Below are 16581 nucleotides of genomic sequence, written 5' to 3'. Positions count from 1 at the left end.
AAGCATCCTTAGCTGCTGCTGCTATTTGGCCGTAGGCCCCGGGCATATAGCCCATCTGGCGATCTAAATGTGCATAAAGGCCTTCTCCTGTGAGCATATCTAAAGTAACAGGAATATGCCTTAATGCATTCTCATTTGCCTTTGTCTTGCAATTTTCATAAAATTCTGACTTCCATAGAAGATAATCGCCTCCGGAAAGGCAAGCATGAGCTATGTGCTTCCAATCCTCCGGAGGAGTAGCATCATTAGTCAAAGCATCTAAAATTGCCATGGTAAAAGGGGCAATGGGGCCGTACTGAGTACAAGCCTCTTTTAATTTCTTAATTTGCTTCCACTGAAAAGGTCTCCATTCCATAGCCCTGTTTCCTGCTTGATCAATTCTATCAAAAAGAGGATACACTCCAAAACTTTTTGTAAACTCTCCCTGCTTATGAGCCTCCTCACAAGCTAATTGAAGAGGAGAGCGCATAACTGACTCCGATCCTGATTTAACATACCCTGGCAGAGGTTTTGTAGGCATATCCCAAGCCAGCGGTTGCGGTGGGGGCAATGGGGGACCCCACATAAACGGCTCCTCAGGAGGCGGAGCAGTAGGATTATTTACAGGGGGATCCCTACCCCCGGGATTCCATGGTTTGGTATAATCAATCAAGGGACGTTGGATAATATCTTCCCTAGTGTAAGGCACGCGGGGAGGTCCGAGACGACCTTCTCCCTCTCGACTGACTTTAAGCCTTACAAGCTGTTCCTGAAGAGTCTTTATTTGTTGGGAAAGTGTATAAATCGGATCTAAAGGCTGTCTGTTTTCTTGAGCTATGGCCCCTACTGGGGGAGATTTTTCCCTATTAACTTTAGCTGCAGTTTCTTCCAAGCCTTCTCGACCTTGCATATTTAAATCTTCCCGCTGTTCATCTGGCAATTCCTGACTAGCAAGCTCTTTATCATGCATAGGAGCTTTACCCTGCATGGGAGTTCCCTCCCGCTCCTCTCCTTCCTTCGGAGAGGTGGCAGATATGGGAAGTTCCACATTCCCTGCCTGCTTCACCTTTTCCAGCCTGCAGCCCTCATGTCTAAGATCTAAACAGTCTCTAATAAAAGTCCATAATCCGAATGTCTCCACCGGGACCCGTTGAGGTCCGTGGGCAGTATAATAATCCTGCACTCTTTTTCCAACTTTTTCCCAGGTTTCCAGGCTGACGGTATCTTCATCTGGAAACCACGGGCAAACTTCTTTCACAAATTCTAAAAATTTATCTAACTGATCTCTGCTCGCCCTGCTGCCACGGGCGGCGAGTAATTTCTTCAATCCTCTCACATAAAGGTCCTTGCTGCTAGCGTGACCCATCTCTTTTTCCTAACCTCGGCCCTTCTTTCACACAATGAAAGCAATCACTCACACACTCATTCAACCGAGGGGGACCGTGTCTCACTCACCGTGCATCCAATGAAATAAGCTCTTCTTTGCGAGGCGGGCCCTATCCACACGGTGTTCTTCGCTGTTACCCCCGTGTCCAGGCCCCACGTTGGGCGCCAAGTGTGGCGGTCCAGCCGCCAGGAGTCGAACGGTACCTGGAAGGGGGAGCGGGAATGCAAAAGAGACACTCACACGTATGATGATGCAGCCGGTCTTCAGTGGTGCTGAAGCACGGATTTATTTTACCTTCACCAATATATACCCTTTGGGTACATGCAGTTTAACAATCACAGGTATGCATTACCTCACAGAAGTAATTATCATGTGAAAGAGACTACCAAATGTCCTGATAGCCATCAGTTATCTGTGTCCGGGGAAAACCGGCCACTCCCACCTCATTCTTCAAATACTTGCAGGCCCCTAGAGGCACAGGTGAAACAATGCCTTAGGTCCTGAAACAGATTAATCATGAACTAAGCCAGGCCACAGGTTTCCAAGGAAACAAGAAATTATGGCTCCCCACAGGTGAGGATGCGAAGAAAAGAGAACCCTTAATGAACTGTTAGTGGGACGGCAAATTGGTGCAGCCACTATGGAAAATAGTTTGGAGGTCCTCAAAAAATTAAAACTAGATTTACCTTATGACTCAGCAATTCCAATTCTGGGTATTTACCTGAAGAAATCCAAAACACTAATTTGAAAAGATATAAGCATCTTTATTTCACTGCCATGGTATGGAAGCAACCGAAATGTCCTCAGTAGGCAATTGGATAAAGAAGATGTGATACATATATACAATGGACTATTAGCCATAAAAAAAATAAAATAAAATCTTACCATTTGTGACAACGTGGATGGACCTAGGGTGTATTATGCTAAGTGAAATAAGTCAGAGAGAGCTAAATATCATATGATATCACTTATATGTTGTGGAATCTAAAGAACAAAACAAACAAACAAAAAAAACAGAAACAGACTCAGATCAGAGAACAAACTGTTGGTGACCAAATGGGAGGGAGACTGGGAGGCTGGGCAAAAAAGGTGAAGGGATTAGGAAGTACAAGTAGGTACTTACAAAATAGTCACAGAGATGTAAAGTACAGTAGGGAATATAGTCAACAATATAGTAATAACTATGTATAGAGAGCCAGGTGGGTATTGGACTTATGAGGGGTATCACTTCATAAATTATATATAAATGTCTAACCACTACCTATCCATCTGAAATTAATATGAAACAATATTGAATGCCCACTATAATTGAAATAAATAAATAACAAATAAATATTTTTTTAAAGATTCATGCAAAAGTCCTATTGCAGTTAATATATTTTTAGGTTTAGACTTAAGGGTCACTGAAAGGCATACATAAAGTCATCTTATATGGGCTTAAAAATGTAAGATCAAATAATGGCATCAAACAAACTAATGTAATTATGAGGTGTTTGTTGTTTCCTTAAATAGATTAAGCGATTATGCACATCCAATCAAAGTGACGAACTTGTATTTACACCTACCATAACGTAATCTTGCATCAGTAGTGTACTATAATATGTTAAAATTGCTCATTCTTTGGAAATTCTACAAAGGGGCTTAAGAATAAGACTCAGTCCTCCACATTTTCTAGAAAATAAGGACCCTCGTTGGTGGTCAATATCATGCCAAGTTACATCCTCAGTGAATACTGTCCTATAAAGCAACCAGCCTGGCTAACTTTGACAACTTTTCCTCTAAAACTGTTATAAGAACATTTAAATGGTTGTCTGTTGGAATTTAGAGAATATAGGTTCCTATCCACCTTCTCTTCCTAAGATTACTTGACATCTTGAAATTGTTGTCTCATTTTTGAGAGGATTTGAAAACCAGGTGTTTCCCATGTAGTAGGGTGGTTTTCCTAATTCTATATTGCCTAATCAGGTAGTCACATGCAGACATTGAACCCTTGATATGTGACTAGTCTGAATTGGGCTGTGCTGTAAGTGTAAAATGCTTGTGGAATGTCAAAAACTTAGTATAAAGAGTGTAAAATAGCTCATTAAAATTTGTAATATTGATTATATGTTGAAATGACAATGTTTTGGATATATTGGGTTAAATACATTATTAAAATTTATTTCAACTTTTTAAAATTGCTTTTTATTATACGGCCACTAGAAAATTTAAAACTACATTTGGGGCTGAGATTACTTTTCTGTTAAGAATTTTATTATTTAAGCATTTTGCATTAAGCATTAAGATAATATTTGATTAAAACTTATAATTAATTAGGCATGTCTCCCAAATTGTTTTTTGTTGCATTTGTCTTGTCTTCCTGGGGGAGACGGCTCACTTCTCTTGTTTTGGTTCACCAAGACACCTGAAACGGTGCTAAGGTGAAAATAGGTGTTTCATATAAACTGGATGATTTGTTGAATCAATTGGAAACAGAAGAGGTGGAATACAATAATTTAAATATCTTTAAAATATTTAGTTTGTAGATATAGCTTTAAATAACAGTCTATTTTAAACTTGTTAATTGATAGCTCAGTTATGTGAAAATCAAAACCTCTGACAAAAATAGAGGAAAATATGAAACACAAATAAGGAACCCTTAGTCCACTTTAGAACAAATTACTGGATTTATTTCATTTTTTAAAGTATATTTTGTTATTTGGTGCTGATTTTCATTATAACTTGTGGTCTTGAGGCTTTAAAACTATGTAAGGGAGTTACATATTGTTTTTCCTAAACAAAAAAATTGAAATCATTCTAGGCATTTAAAACAGAGGATGTAACCCAAGATTTGGTTGTACTGAGGAAGAGCTGAGAAGCCAAACAAGAGACAGTGAAACAACCAGAGATTAGCATCACCAGGCAGCCACTACCACTTTAGACCGTGGAGTTAAGGAGCCTGTGGTATTGCCTGCCCTCAGAGTCAAAGTCCCCGAGCGAGGCTGGAACCATGAAGGAGATGGTGCCCCAGGTAGAAAAGGAGAAATATAGTGACTTCTCCCTTCCTCTCACCCTCTAATGTCCTTCCAGTACCTGTTAGAAGCCAGTTTGTCCAAAAACTTGGGGACCTCAGCCTGCAGTGTCAGGCTACCTGTGATAGAGCAAAGTCTGGGGCAGAAGGTGAGGAAAGAGGCTGAGCACATCCAAGTCCCAGCCTGGCACAGCCTATCCTTTTTGGCACTCAGCATCTGTTCTCCTGTGTGCTTCTCATGCAGCTGCATGGATTTAAAATAAAATAATGGAAATATTTCAATTGAATAATATTAAGGATGCATTTAAACAAAACTTTTGTGATGCAAGTTAATCAATCTTTAGAGGAAAATTTGTAGCATTAAATAAATATATTATAAAAAATGAAAAGCCCATCTCAAGGAGGTAAAGAAATTCCGTGCCAAATAATTTAGGAATAAAATTATGATAATCATTGCAGAAAGTACTGAAATTGGAAAAAAATAAAATGATAAAACCAACAACATAAAAAATTGGCTCTTGGGATCGATCAATTAAATTTATAACTGCCTAGGAAGACTCATTCAACAAAAGGAGGGGTGGTGTTCAAATCAAGAATATAAGATCAAGAATAAGAAGACAAATGTGAAGTTTCCTTAAACATTAATAAAGAAGTAAGAGGATTTTATTAACAATTATATGCCTATGCATTTGATTATTTAGATGTTGGATAAAAAATTTGATATAAATTCAATGCCCATTCATTATGTTTAAATACATATTAACAAACAAAAAAGGGGAGTGACATTTCGTAATCTTATAAAATTATCCAGAAAAAATATAGCAAATATTATACTCAATGGAGAACTTGAAAGCTTTCCCCACAGAATATGGAATGAAATGAGAATGTCTGCTATTACCACTTATATATGCAACACTATTATGGATGTCTTATTCAATACAATTAGACAAGGAAAAGAAAAAATATCTTATAAGAGTTGGGAAGAAATAAAGCTATCGTAATTTGCATGATTAGCGTAACATGATTGCATGGTTAGAAAATTTCCCAAATCTATAATTAGTGAAGTTAGGAAGAAATGTAACCAACTATATTTCTATAAACAACAATAAAAAGTGGGAAAGGAAATTTAAAATGCATTTAATAAATGCACAAACATCAAATACCTGAAAATAAATCTAATGAAATCTACAATTTCATGCATATTACCTATTAACCACTCTTGAAAGAAATTAAAGAACTAGGAGTACTGTAACTGAAGATATCCAATATTTGTGGATTGGAAGACATAATATGGTAAATATGTCCATTCTCCCCAAATACATCTATAGAGTAAATATCATTCAAATAAGTAGTCAACAAGTAGTGTGTGTGTGTGTGTTTGTGTGTGTGTGTGTTTGTCTGTGTGTGTATGTGATTGAGAAGTTTATTTTTAAAGGTGTGGCTGGGGATTTTAGATGTTTTATTCTCTAGAGTCTCGACAATAAGTGACAGACAGACCACACTGAAGACGTATTAGTATTAGTATTATGGGCTTTGTCACCTCAATTCTTTCCATACCTAAATAGCACAAATAAAACTGCTTCCATATTGTGGGGGAAAACATTTGTGAAAAAGAGATACATTGCAGTAGGAACAGAGTATAAAGATCTCTCTTAAAAGGTCCATGTCAGCTTTTCTCTCCTTTAAGTAGTAAGCTTGAGCTAATTTAGGATGTGGTAACCCAGGCAGCTGCAGTGGACTTACATTCTCAATAACTCACAATTTTATTCATTACTCGTTACCTATCGAATGAAATTGTTTATAACTCCTTTTCAATCTCAGAGAAAACTTAAAACTTAAAGACAACTATCCACATTCCCTATGTCACAAGGGGTCTTTCCCTCCCCCTTGTGCTAAGTTGGGATTGAGAAGTACCTCAGAAAGACGAACACTTTAAACTGAATTATTTCAAATTGGATCCCTAGTGTGCTGGTGAGCAGGATTAGCATCCCAGACATATTAGGAAATATACCAGGATGTACTGTGTTCTGAGGATACAGAAAATAGCATCTGAAGATGTTTTAAAAAACTTTCCAATGTTCATTTGAAATGCAGTTCTGAGAGAGCTTGGAGCTGCTGCTTTCAGGCTCTTGCCATCCAGCATATTGAGAATGCCAGGGTGGTAACTGGCTCTAGGGTCTGAGTCAGTTCCAAATCTTCCCATCAAAAGTGGCTCATATTAGGGGTATAAATGATAAATGCCTAACTACTACATTGTTTTGTACACCTGAAACTAATAAAAACAAATAAACAACCCCCCCCCCAAAAAAAAACAACAACATACACTCATATATAGGAAACAAAAAAAAGAAGTACAAATGTCCAGCTATAAAATAGTCACAGGAATTTAGTGTATAGTACAGGGAGTACAGTATAGTCAACAATATCATAATAACTTTGTATGGTGACAGTTACTAGACGTGTTGTGGTTAACACATTGGGAGGTATATATGTCAAATCACAATGTTGAATACTAGAAACTAATATAATATTGTATGCCAACTGTACTTTAATTTTTTTTCAAAAAAAATAAAAATAAAAAGTTGACTTGAAAAAAAAAAAAGAGGCTCATATTAGCTGAAAAGCAAATGACCAGGTGAGCGAGACTTGAGCTGTGTTTCCTAAGTAAGTGTTCACATCTCTTTATAGTTGGCCAGGGAGTCCTGAAAGCAGTTTTATAAGTTGTTCACCTTCTGCTAAAAAGACTCACTAACTCTTCCCACCAACCACATTGATGTCGATCTGGAATTCAGCAGTGGTTTCTAGTGACAACATCTGACAGTGCCTCTCAAGATGTTCAGGAGCCAGAATGTGGGAGATCCTGGCACTGGTCGCGTTAAAACCCATGTTGCACTTCAGGTGGATGTGTTGCTGTTTCTGCACTGTCTTTTGACGGCACCCACACCCTCACTCTCCATCCCGACCCTGTCATGTGAGATGAACTGAAGGTCTGTTTTAACTCACTGGTGTAAACTGATCTTCCAAGAGATTCTCTAGGCATAATACATTATTAGTGTTCTTTTGAAAATATTTTATTTGGTCCATCTGTTTTTTATTTCCAAAGTGTCTGACATTTGTGTTATAAATATTTCCTTGGCCTAACAAACGAGACCTTTTTTCAAAATTCCACTTTCAGATTTACGTTTATATGAGTAGATATGTCGCGTTTTATGGCAGGCCCAGTGTTGGTCATAGCAGGGACTCAAGCTTTTTTAATCTGTGTTTTTCGGGAGCTTTTTCTGTGGAAAGATGTTGGTAAAGGAATCTCAGATTCGACCACCAGTTTTGTTTTCTTCTTCAGTTATAACAGCAGAATCTTTTTCCTTATTAGAGATGTTATGAACTTTTCATTACTCTATGTATGTATTCATCTTTCCTACTAACCTGTAATCTCCAGATTCTAGGGGTTTTGTCTTACCTTTAAAGACTGGGTTTCGGGGAGGGAAATCAAGAAGTCAGTAGTACTTAGTAAAACATAGTAAGAATAACAGTGTCTTAATTATTCTATTTATTTTTTTGAGAGATAGGTGAGGTCAAAGAGCCTGGTATAGGACTTTGAAATGCTGTGATAAGTAATTGCAAATCCAGGAAATAATAGTGTAAGTAAGTGCTGGACAAGACCCAATAAGAGAGAACACCATTTACTAGCACTCACTACGGGGGGCGTCCTGCACACATAACCATTCAAGTTTTACTAAAACATGAGAACACTAGAAACTTCTTCCTCTAGATGCTTATGTAGATGACATGTAACATGTTGAAAAATGTTTGAGGCAATTTTCCGGATTTCATTTTTCAAAAAGTGCTCAAAGGCATAACTATATGTGCCTTAACAGTACACATACTATATCCTTAGTCTCCTTAGGATACATTTTTTGAAGTATCACTACTGGTCAAATGACACTTCTGAAGCTTATGTTAATTTACAATCTATACATTGAGTAAGAGGACCGCTACTTTACCTTTTTCTAGGATGTGTTGACTGTTATGCTTGGTTTTCCAATTTTTGATAATTTTTAAATGGAGAATGTTATTTAGATTTTCACGTTTTGAATGTTTCCTAAAGTTAGATGATCTTTGTAAGTTTATAGAAAACGGACTAAATCCCAAACATTAGATAATACAGTGAAACATCTTATATGGAAGCGTCGGTGATTTGCTAAACAGTGATAATGTCAAAACAATACAAGTCGCATCACACCTCTGGTACAAATAATTTTTTATAGCATGTATAAGATGGCGAATATAGTGAATAATACTGTGTTGCATACTTGAAAGTTTCTTGCATCTTACCCCAAAACATACCTACATTCTGTTAGTCAACCCCCACATACTGTTTTCTATTGGTAGTAAACCTAATTAGCCATTCTGACATCTTTCTGTGTAATCTCATCAGCCATTTCTACTTCCTTTGAAGATGTTAGCCAATCACAGGAGGAGGTTGTGGCCTTAGGTGAATGGAATCCCATAAAAGGTACATTTCTCCAGAGACTGCTTCTTCTTCGGGGTAGTCTGACTGAGTCTGCAGCTCCCAGCAGAGTGGAAAGCACTTGCTGACCCTGATATCAGCTGTTCTTCCAGAACGTGCGGAGGTGAGACCGCTCAGAATAGGCTCTGGTGAGTTTGGAATTTAGAGCAAATATCTTCATGTCAACTTTCTCTTGTACAGATGCATACTTTCAATTTACCTGTTAGCATGATTGGGTCTTGTCAAAGCAAACAAGTGGCTTTCCTAGTTAATTAATACGTAAATATTGATACCTCCTCATTATCAATACTTAAATTATCTGTGACTAGAACATTGGTAATATATTGATATTTGTTAACTGTTTGATTATCTTTATGTTATTACATTATGTTTTGCTAGATTTGTCAGGTTTTAAACGAGATTTCCATAGTTTTTATGCAATTATCAAAATCATAAACCTTCTAGAATGTTCAACATCATGTAGGTATGTAATAATAGTCTTTACACACATCAACATAAAAGTAAAATGTATTGCATTAATTAGAAAACCTTTATAAAGATCCTATTTGCAAGGCCTTTAAAACCTTCAGTTTGCAGACTTGATTTGAAAACTGTACAAAATAGATGAGACCAATGGTAAGGACTCCCAAGATGTGGCACTGGTCACAATGGGGAAATATCAAAATAAAGATGAACCAGTCGTGCTTCCGTGAACTGCATGTCTGGACTTTCTAGTGTAGAGAGGACACCCAGTGTTCTCACATTTTGTCTTTAAAAAAAAAAAAAAAATTGAATACTTATTGCTGATTATAACTGTAGCTTGAACATTCACCCAAAATGTGAAGGTGCTATGATAATCTTAACTGATTTGGAAAAAAATGTTTTCCTGAACTAGAAATAACAGATGATTTTTATAATTTATTGTTTGAAAGGAGTTTTGCTATTAAAGTTAGAATCCTAAATTCAACTGATTCCAGTTTTAGGAGTTGAAAGATAAAGTTGCACTGCTTAAATTAAATGAGCCTACATTAACCTAATCAGTTTTACGGTTGATTTGTCAGTTCAGAGGCAAAAACAGACCATTCACATAGATGTGGTGTGTGTTTGTGCGAGCATGCGTGTGCGCACTTGTGTGTGTTACAGTCACAGAGTCGTGGAGACACAGAGAGAGATCAATCAGCTAATAAAAGTAACTCTGAAATCATCCTAGCTTTTACCCTCTTCTCCAGTCATTCTTCTCATCTAAGTCAGTTAGGTTTGATTGGTTTATCTTAACCAGGGCTCTGTTGTGTCATTCTCTCCTTTCTATCATAGCGTAAACCCAACCAGTCCTGATTTACCAATTGAAGGTTTTTACAAGGGGTAAGCTAAAAAGTAGATTATGTACCTACTTAATAGGTAGGTAGAACTCAAGAAGACAAGCCAAAGACGTTCTTCCCTCATCTGGAAAGAATGACATTCTTTTTCTTCCTCCCTCATTTCTCTCACTTTGTTTTTTGTCTAATTTTCAGAAACATGGATTCAGACACCTTGCAAGCCTTCCAAAAAGAACTCACCTGCTCCATCTGCATGGACTTCTTCCTAGACCCCGTCACCATAGACTGTGGGCACAGCTTTTGCCGTCCCTGCCTGCGCCTGTGCTGGGAGGAAGGCCAAACTCCAATGTGCTGCCCTGAGTGCAGGGGAGGATCAGAGAAGCCAGATTTCAAAACCAACATTGTACTCAAGAACCTGGCTTCCCTTGCCAGACAGGCCAGAGCTTCCTATGTCAACAGCTCTGAGGAGCACATCTGTGTGGCACACAAAGAAGCCAAGGGGCTCTTCTGTGACATTGAAAACAGCCTGCTCTGTGGGCTCTGCTCTCAATCCCCAGAGCATGTGGCTCATAGCCACAGCCCAATGCAATGGGCTGCTGAGGAATGCAGGGTAGGTGCTGCCTCTAACACAATGGGAAAGCCTGAGGCTCCTAAATCAGAGATAGATGAGGAGGATGATAAGGAAGTTTATGAGAATGGAGATGGTGGAGGTGGTGATTTTTCCATGTAAATGCCAAGATATAAGTGTATCCTCACAATGCTGTCGACCCATTAGGACACTGTTATCGGAGCTGTGATGAGCCAGTACTAAGGAAGGTTTCCTTAGCAACAATGTCCACATATGTAGAATTAGTGTGATTATGGGGCAGGTGCTCAGCACCAGGAACACTGGCTTCTGATGCAAGTTTGACTGCTTTGTACTCAGATAATGTAAAAATCTGGGTGTAAATTTCTCAGAAAATGGATGATATGATCAGTAAGGTCCCCCTACATGTTCTACTGATTTTTCTGTCACCTGATGTAGCAAGTATTAGAATCAAACTATATTAATGTGAAAAAATCAGACCTCTTCGTTTTAACTCAAGGTAGCTTTTTCCAACGACTGCCTCTTACCATAAAATAAGGGGATGAAATTTACAAAATCATCTTCTGTGTCACAGAAGCTCATGGTTATTTTGCAGGAGAATCTTCTAAAGAGAATGGAATCCTTATGGAATATGACTCAAGAAATGCAAACCAGTCTGAAGCAGGAAACAAGCAAAACCCAGTCATTAGAGGTAAGAAGCAGCAGATTATGTTTATTTTAATGCAGATTGATGAATGCTGCCTTAGATTTTTAGCTAAATTCAAGTTGCCTGTTAAAGGATAATGGTTTCTGTCCAGGAAAATGTAGCGGTTAAGGTGATGTATCAGTGCTCACAAATACACTGGCCAATAGAAGTTAGTGCAAAGAATGCTGATATAGCTGACCCCTGAACAACGAGGGGAATTAGGGTCCCAGAGGCTTGCAGTCAAATGTCCAGTTATAACTGGCTCTCCCCAAATGATCTCATCCCTTGATACCTGCAGGGCATTGGCTCCAATACCTCAATGCAACCCAACTCCAGGGATGTTCAAGTCTTGTGTATAAAATAGTACAGGATAAATGCATACATCGACTCTCTGGATGTCGGATCCTTAACCTTGGATCAAAACTACTGTCTTTGAATTGGTTGAATCATGGATAGGAATCCCTGAGGTACAGAGGGCTGACTGTATATTTATATTGAAACAAAACAAAGTATTAGTGGACTCTCGCAGTTCGCAGTTCAAACCCATGTTGTGCAAGGGACAACTGTGTGTGGCGTAATCCAGTCTTGATACATGTTCCTAGTTCAACTTTCAGGGTTTGGATACATCTTTTCAAAAACTAAGTATAAGACAATATTACACTAAGCTTGGCTGTTAAGGAAAGGAGAGAAATAAAGTAGTACCCATAGGAAAAGTAGAGAATGTTTCAAACATCCTTGTAATATGGTATATACATAAACATTTTTAAATATGTAAAAAAAATCGGGCAAAGAAGCAAAAGAAAAAGAAGATTACAGTAACAAAAAATAATTGAAGGTGTAAGAACCCCAAAAAGCATCACAGATAGAGAGAGCCTGGGACCCCTTAAGGGGCTCAGTTTAACATGAAAACACACCAGAACACAGAGAAAGCATGGACAGAAGGCCAGCAAACACTCAAGACATTTTGAGGGTTGAGGTAGAAGGTTTTGTCCAGTAAGTTCTTGATGATGCAAAGGAAACATTTGTTGTTGGAAGATTTCTGCTGAGAGTGAGGATATGTCACCCTGTTCATCCCCTACTTCTGCAGGAGTATGTGGCCTTAAGGAAGGTGATGATCAAAGCTGAATATCAAAAGATGCATCTGTTTCTCTGTGAGGACCAGCACCTCCATCTGGACACAATGGAGAGAGAAGCCAAGGAGATTTTCCAACAACTCAAGGAAAGTGAACTCAGGATGATCCAACAGAAAGAAAGCCTGAAAGAAATGTACAGAGAGCTGACTGAGATGTGCCACAAGCCTGACATGGAGCTTCTACAGGTAAGAAGGGAGATTCCAGCCTCACAGACAGGAATCCTTTTGGGAGCAAGGTGGCCATGACATTACAATGTTACCTGCACACAGCATTACTCTCAGCTAAGTGATGATGCCCCTTGACTCATATCATGACGTTTGTCCAGTCACTTATTTCCTAGTATTCTGGCAGTCTTTGGGAAATTTTTGTCCTTGGTAGCTAAGACAGCACATAATTATTTCAGTGTAATCAGGAGTACCTTCTACACAGACAGATTATTCAAAATCAGGAAATCTATTTGGCCAAGGGAACATTAATTTTGTGGGGGTCATTCTCAGTTTATGTTTCTCTGATCCACTGTCCCACTTATTATCTCCACAAAAGCAACTTGCTGCAGACACATTGGGGTTTTGCCCATTGCTTATGCAAGATTTGTGCACTCTTTAATCATTTTTATATGGTTTCCTGTTTTGCTTTAATTGTATCATAAATGGTCACGTCTCTCCATGAATAAGATGGAACAATGAGTGACATTGAAACCTAGATCTTCTGTAATAACTTCACATCCCTGCCTGACATCCTTCCTTCCACAATGTACCCTTAGGAAGCCCCCCTAGTGTTTTAGTTTGAGTTCTGTTATTAAGATAGCTTGTGATTATTCTTCAAAAGGAATAGGAAAAAATGTACATTATCAAAACCAATTCTAATATGCAACATGACAGAACAATCATGATTACTCTTTTTTTTTTTTTTTGTAGGACTTGGGAAACGTATTGGAAAGGTGAGATTACACTAAAGATTTCTGACTTCTGAGCCAGTCATTGTCTGTCGATGAGGAATGTTTTGAGGTATTAACATTGTCATCTGTAGCTGTTTTCCATTTTCTTTCAAAAAAAGGTCCTGAGGCCTTCTCCTTGGTCTCAGAAGTTTCCTTTTTATGTGGCTGAATTCAAATATACCTAAAAACCATGTGACATTCTGGGCTTTGTTCCAGCCAGTCAGACCCATCCTCTCCAGCCTTATCACAATAAACATTCTGAAGGGATCTTTCTAAGGTATATCAGATGAGGCAACTACACTACAGAGTGGAGGGTGAAAAGACAGGAAAGAGTTTTCCTAAGAGTGGGAAGGGAGTGTGTGCATTTGTCCCCAGGAGTAGCACTGACTCGGCCTGTTCTATCACAGCAGACCTCCCCTTATAGTCAAGATTTCAGAGGGAATGGCTTCCTGGTCCCACTTCAGAGCAGGGCTGCCAGGCTGAAGTTCGTTCCCCTTGCTTGGCAGAAAAGAGCAAAGCAGTCTGGCCCTGGGACTAGACTCTGAATGTATCATTGGTGACTGCTTGCGGACTCAAGTCTCAGTGGCTTTGCCTGAATTTCCTGCTCTCTGTAAGACACCCAGGATTTTTGTATTCCCCGAGGTGGAGGAGATTGAAGGAGTAATTCTGAATAGTTTTAGAAATGGAAAAATATCTGAGAAGAATGGGAAAGTTGGAATTTTGTATAACTTTAGAATAAAGGCAAGGTATCATTTCTTACATCCCCAGGAGGATAGAATAGAATGTTGTGTACTCAATTAACCCCCAAATGGGAGAATTCTGATGAAATATCTTGGATTAAAAGCTCCTATTTTTGTAATGGTTGTGTGATAATCCTTTGCTCTGGAATGTCTGATGTCATTCTTTATAGGGCTGCATTGGTGCAGATGCAAAAGCCTCAGCCAGTGAACCCAGAGCTCACCTCATGGGGCTTCCCTGGAATCCTAGACATGCTGAACAACTTCAGAGGTGCGTGTCAGCCCTTTGGCCTCAGGCCTCAATTTCTTTCTGGTTTATGGGAATGAGCCTTCCTCCATCTTAGTTTTAGTTTTTCTGACGTGAAGGTGGTACATCACTTTCCAAAATGATCTCTTCTCCCTGTGTATTTATCACAATGATCAAGGCTGACCTTTGCAACTTATAGTCTACTGAAAATGAAGAGCAAGATACATATTTTGAATTACGCCTAACTCAGGCAGAATAAGAGAAGAGTAATCGGGTTATTCATGTGATTTTGAAGAGAGAGATTATTTACTTCCCATAGCAGCCACCAATAGTGTATGTTTATTCAGTTTACTCCACTCTTGAAAGTTTAAATATGTCATTGATGGCTTTCAATTGCTTCTATATTCCAACTGCATTTATCATGCTTTGCACAAAGAATATTTATTATTTATAAAGTCAGAAAGTTGTGACCAGACAAAAGACCAAAATTTTCAGAAGCAGAACAATTTTAATGCTGTTAGATCAATCCCGAGACAAGTAGAAGGAGAAGGCTCTGACCATGACCCAAGCCTATTAGACCCATACTAGAGAGCAGGTCTAGACCCAAAGGGCTGAAATTGGGATCAGACTAACGTGGGGTCCAAACAGGTAATGTAAAGACAGAACATTCTCTTCAGAAACTTGTATTCTATGCATAATGAGGATTTCCATCAAGTATTTTAACAGTTGAAAATGAGACACGTACAGTTTATATCCCAGTAAATACCCATATAATAGAAAAGTGCTGTCTATTTATTAAACAACATCAAGGACAATCAACACAAAAGATTTCTAAAGTAAAATTAGTTTCATGTGTGTCCTGTAACATACTTCCTGAAGGTTGACATTAAATCACTGCTTCACACTGTTCAAGACATGTTCTTTTTTTGTTTGTTTCCTTTTCTTTTTTCTGCATAAGTTGTAGGATTTATGTGTTCTGCAAAGGTAGAGATAACTTCTGCTCTTCACAGATGTCAGTCAGGGCTCTCCTTGCTGTCTTTATTTTCTATTTCTTTGGAGGAGGGGCAACTGAAGAGACTCTGCCCTTCAGGACATGGAAATCCCATCGGTGACCTTATTTTTGCCTCTTTCTGCAGTGTATAATGTTCTGACTCAGGAAACCATCGCTCACTATATGAGCCTTCCTGAGGACGTGAGAAATGTGATGTTTGGAGATGACCATCAGGGCACGTCCAGAGAGCCCCAGAGCATGCAGAGCTTCGTGGTATGGGGAGCTCAGACCTTCACCTCTGGTAGGCATTACTGGGAGGTGGACGTGCCACACTCCTTGAACTGGATTTTGGGAGTCTGTAAAGATTCCTTGATAAGTGATACGGGTATCACTATCGATTTTGAAGAAGCTTCTCTCCTGGTTTCCTTGAAGATGAACAATCATTATTATCTCTCGACTAATTCCCCACCCTTTATTCAGTATATGAAAAGGCCTCTGGGTAAGATTGGAGTTTTTCTCGATTATGACAATGGAAGCGTGAGCTTCTATGATGCTGGCAAAGGTTCCCTCATATGTAGTTTAGTTTCTTCCTCCTTCTCTTCCCCTCTGAAGCCTTTCCTTTGCCTTGGTTCCCCATGAGAAGTTGTGGTTGACCATTTATTGCACGAACTTGCATGTCTGAGGAAATGATTGTCATGTGAGGCAGAGGGACCATGCCTGTCTTTGAGCACATTGCAGCTTAAGGGAGCACACTTATTATATGTTTACAAAATGCTTAACCAAACTGAATGTATAAATGTTTTTATTAAATTTTCGTTTAATAAAAATTGTTTATAATTGAACATAACCAATAGCTTTTTCTTCTTTTTAAAATAACAGTTGTATTAAGATGAAATTCATAATACATATAGTCACAATTTCCCCTTAAATACTAACATAAAATTGTCATAAAAATTATAATCCTCTTTCGTTCCAAAATGTGCTTTTCACTTCAGCATGCTTCTGGTTAGCAATTTCCACACCTTATTGCCAATTCTTCAAATACTTCATTCACATTCAATAACAC

At 38.5% G+C, this 16581-nt stretch overlaps 1 protein-coding gene across 1 annotated transcript; it reads left to right on the top strand.

Annotated features, from left to right (window-relative positions):
• Window positions 1-10398: 10398 nt before the first annotated feature.
• On the top strand, window positions 10399-16154 carry LOC308503437 (putative tripartite motif-containing protein 64B; the record flags this gene model as incomplete). The annotated part of the gene is made up of 6 exons (XM_081062725.1): window positions 10399-10809; window positions 11381-11476; window positions 12558-12788; window positions 13521-13543; window positions 14451-14548; window positions 15661-16154. The coding sequence occupies 6 exons, from the start codon at window positions 10399-10401 to the stop codon at window positions 16152-16154; spliced, it is 1353 nt and encodes a 450-aa protein (XP_080918851.1).
• Between the last annotated feature and the right edge of the window lie 427 nt (window positions 16155-16581).

This window comes from Rhinolophus hipposideros, assembly GCF_964194185.1.
Source record: "Rhinolophus hipposideros genome assembly, chromosome: 10".
NCBI classification, from domain to species: domain Eukaryota; kingdom Metazoa; phylum Chordata; class Mammalia; order Chiroptera; family Rhinolophidae; genus Rhinolophus; species Rhinolophus hipposideros.
This window is presented reverse-complemented; position numbering and strand designations above follow the sequence as displayed.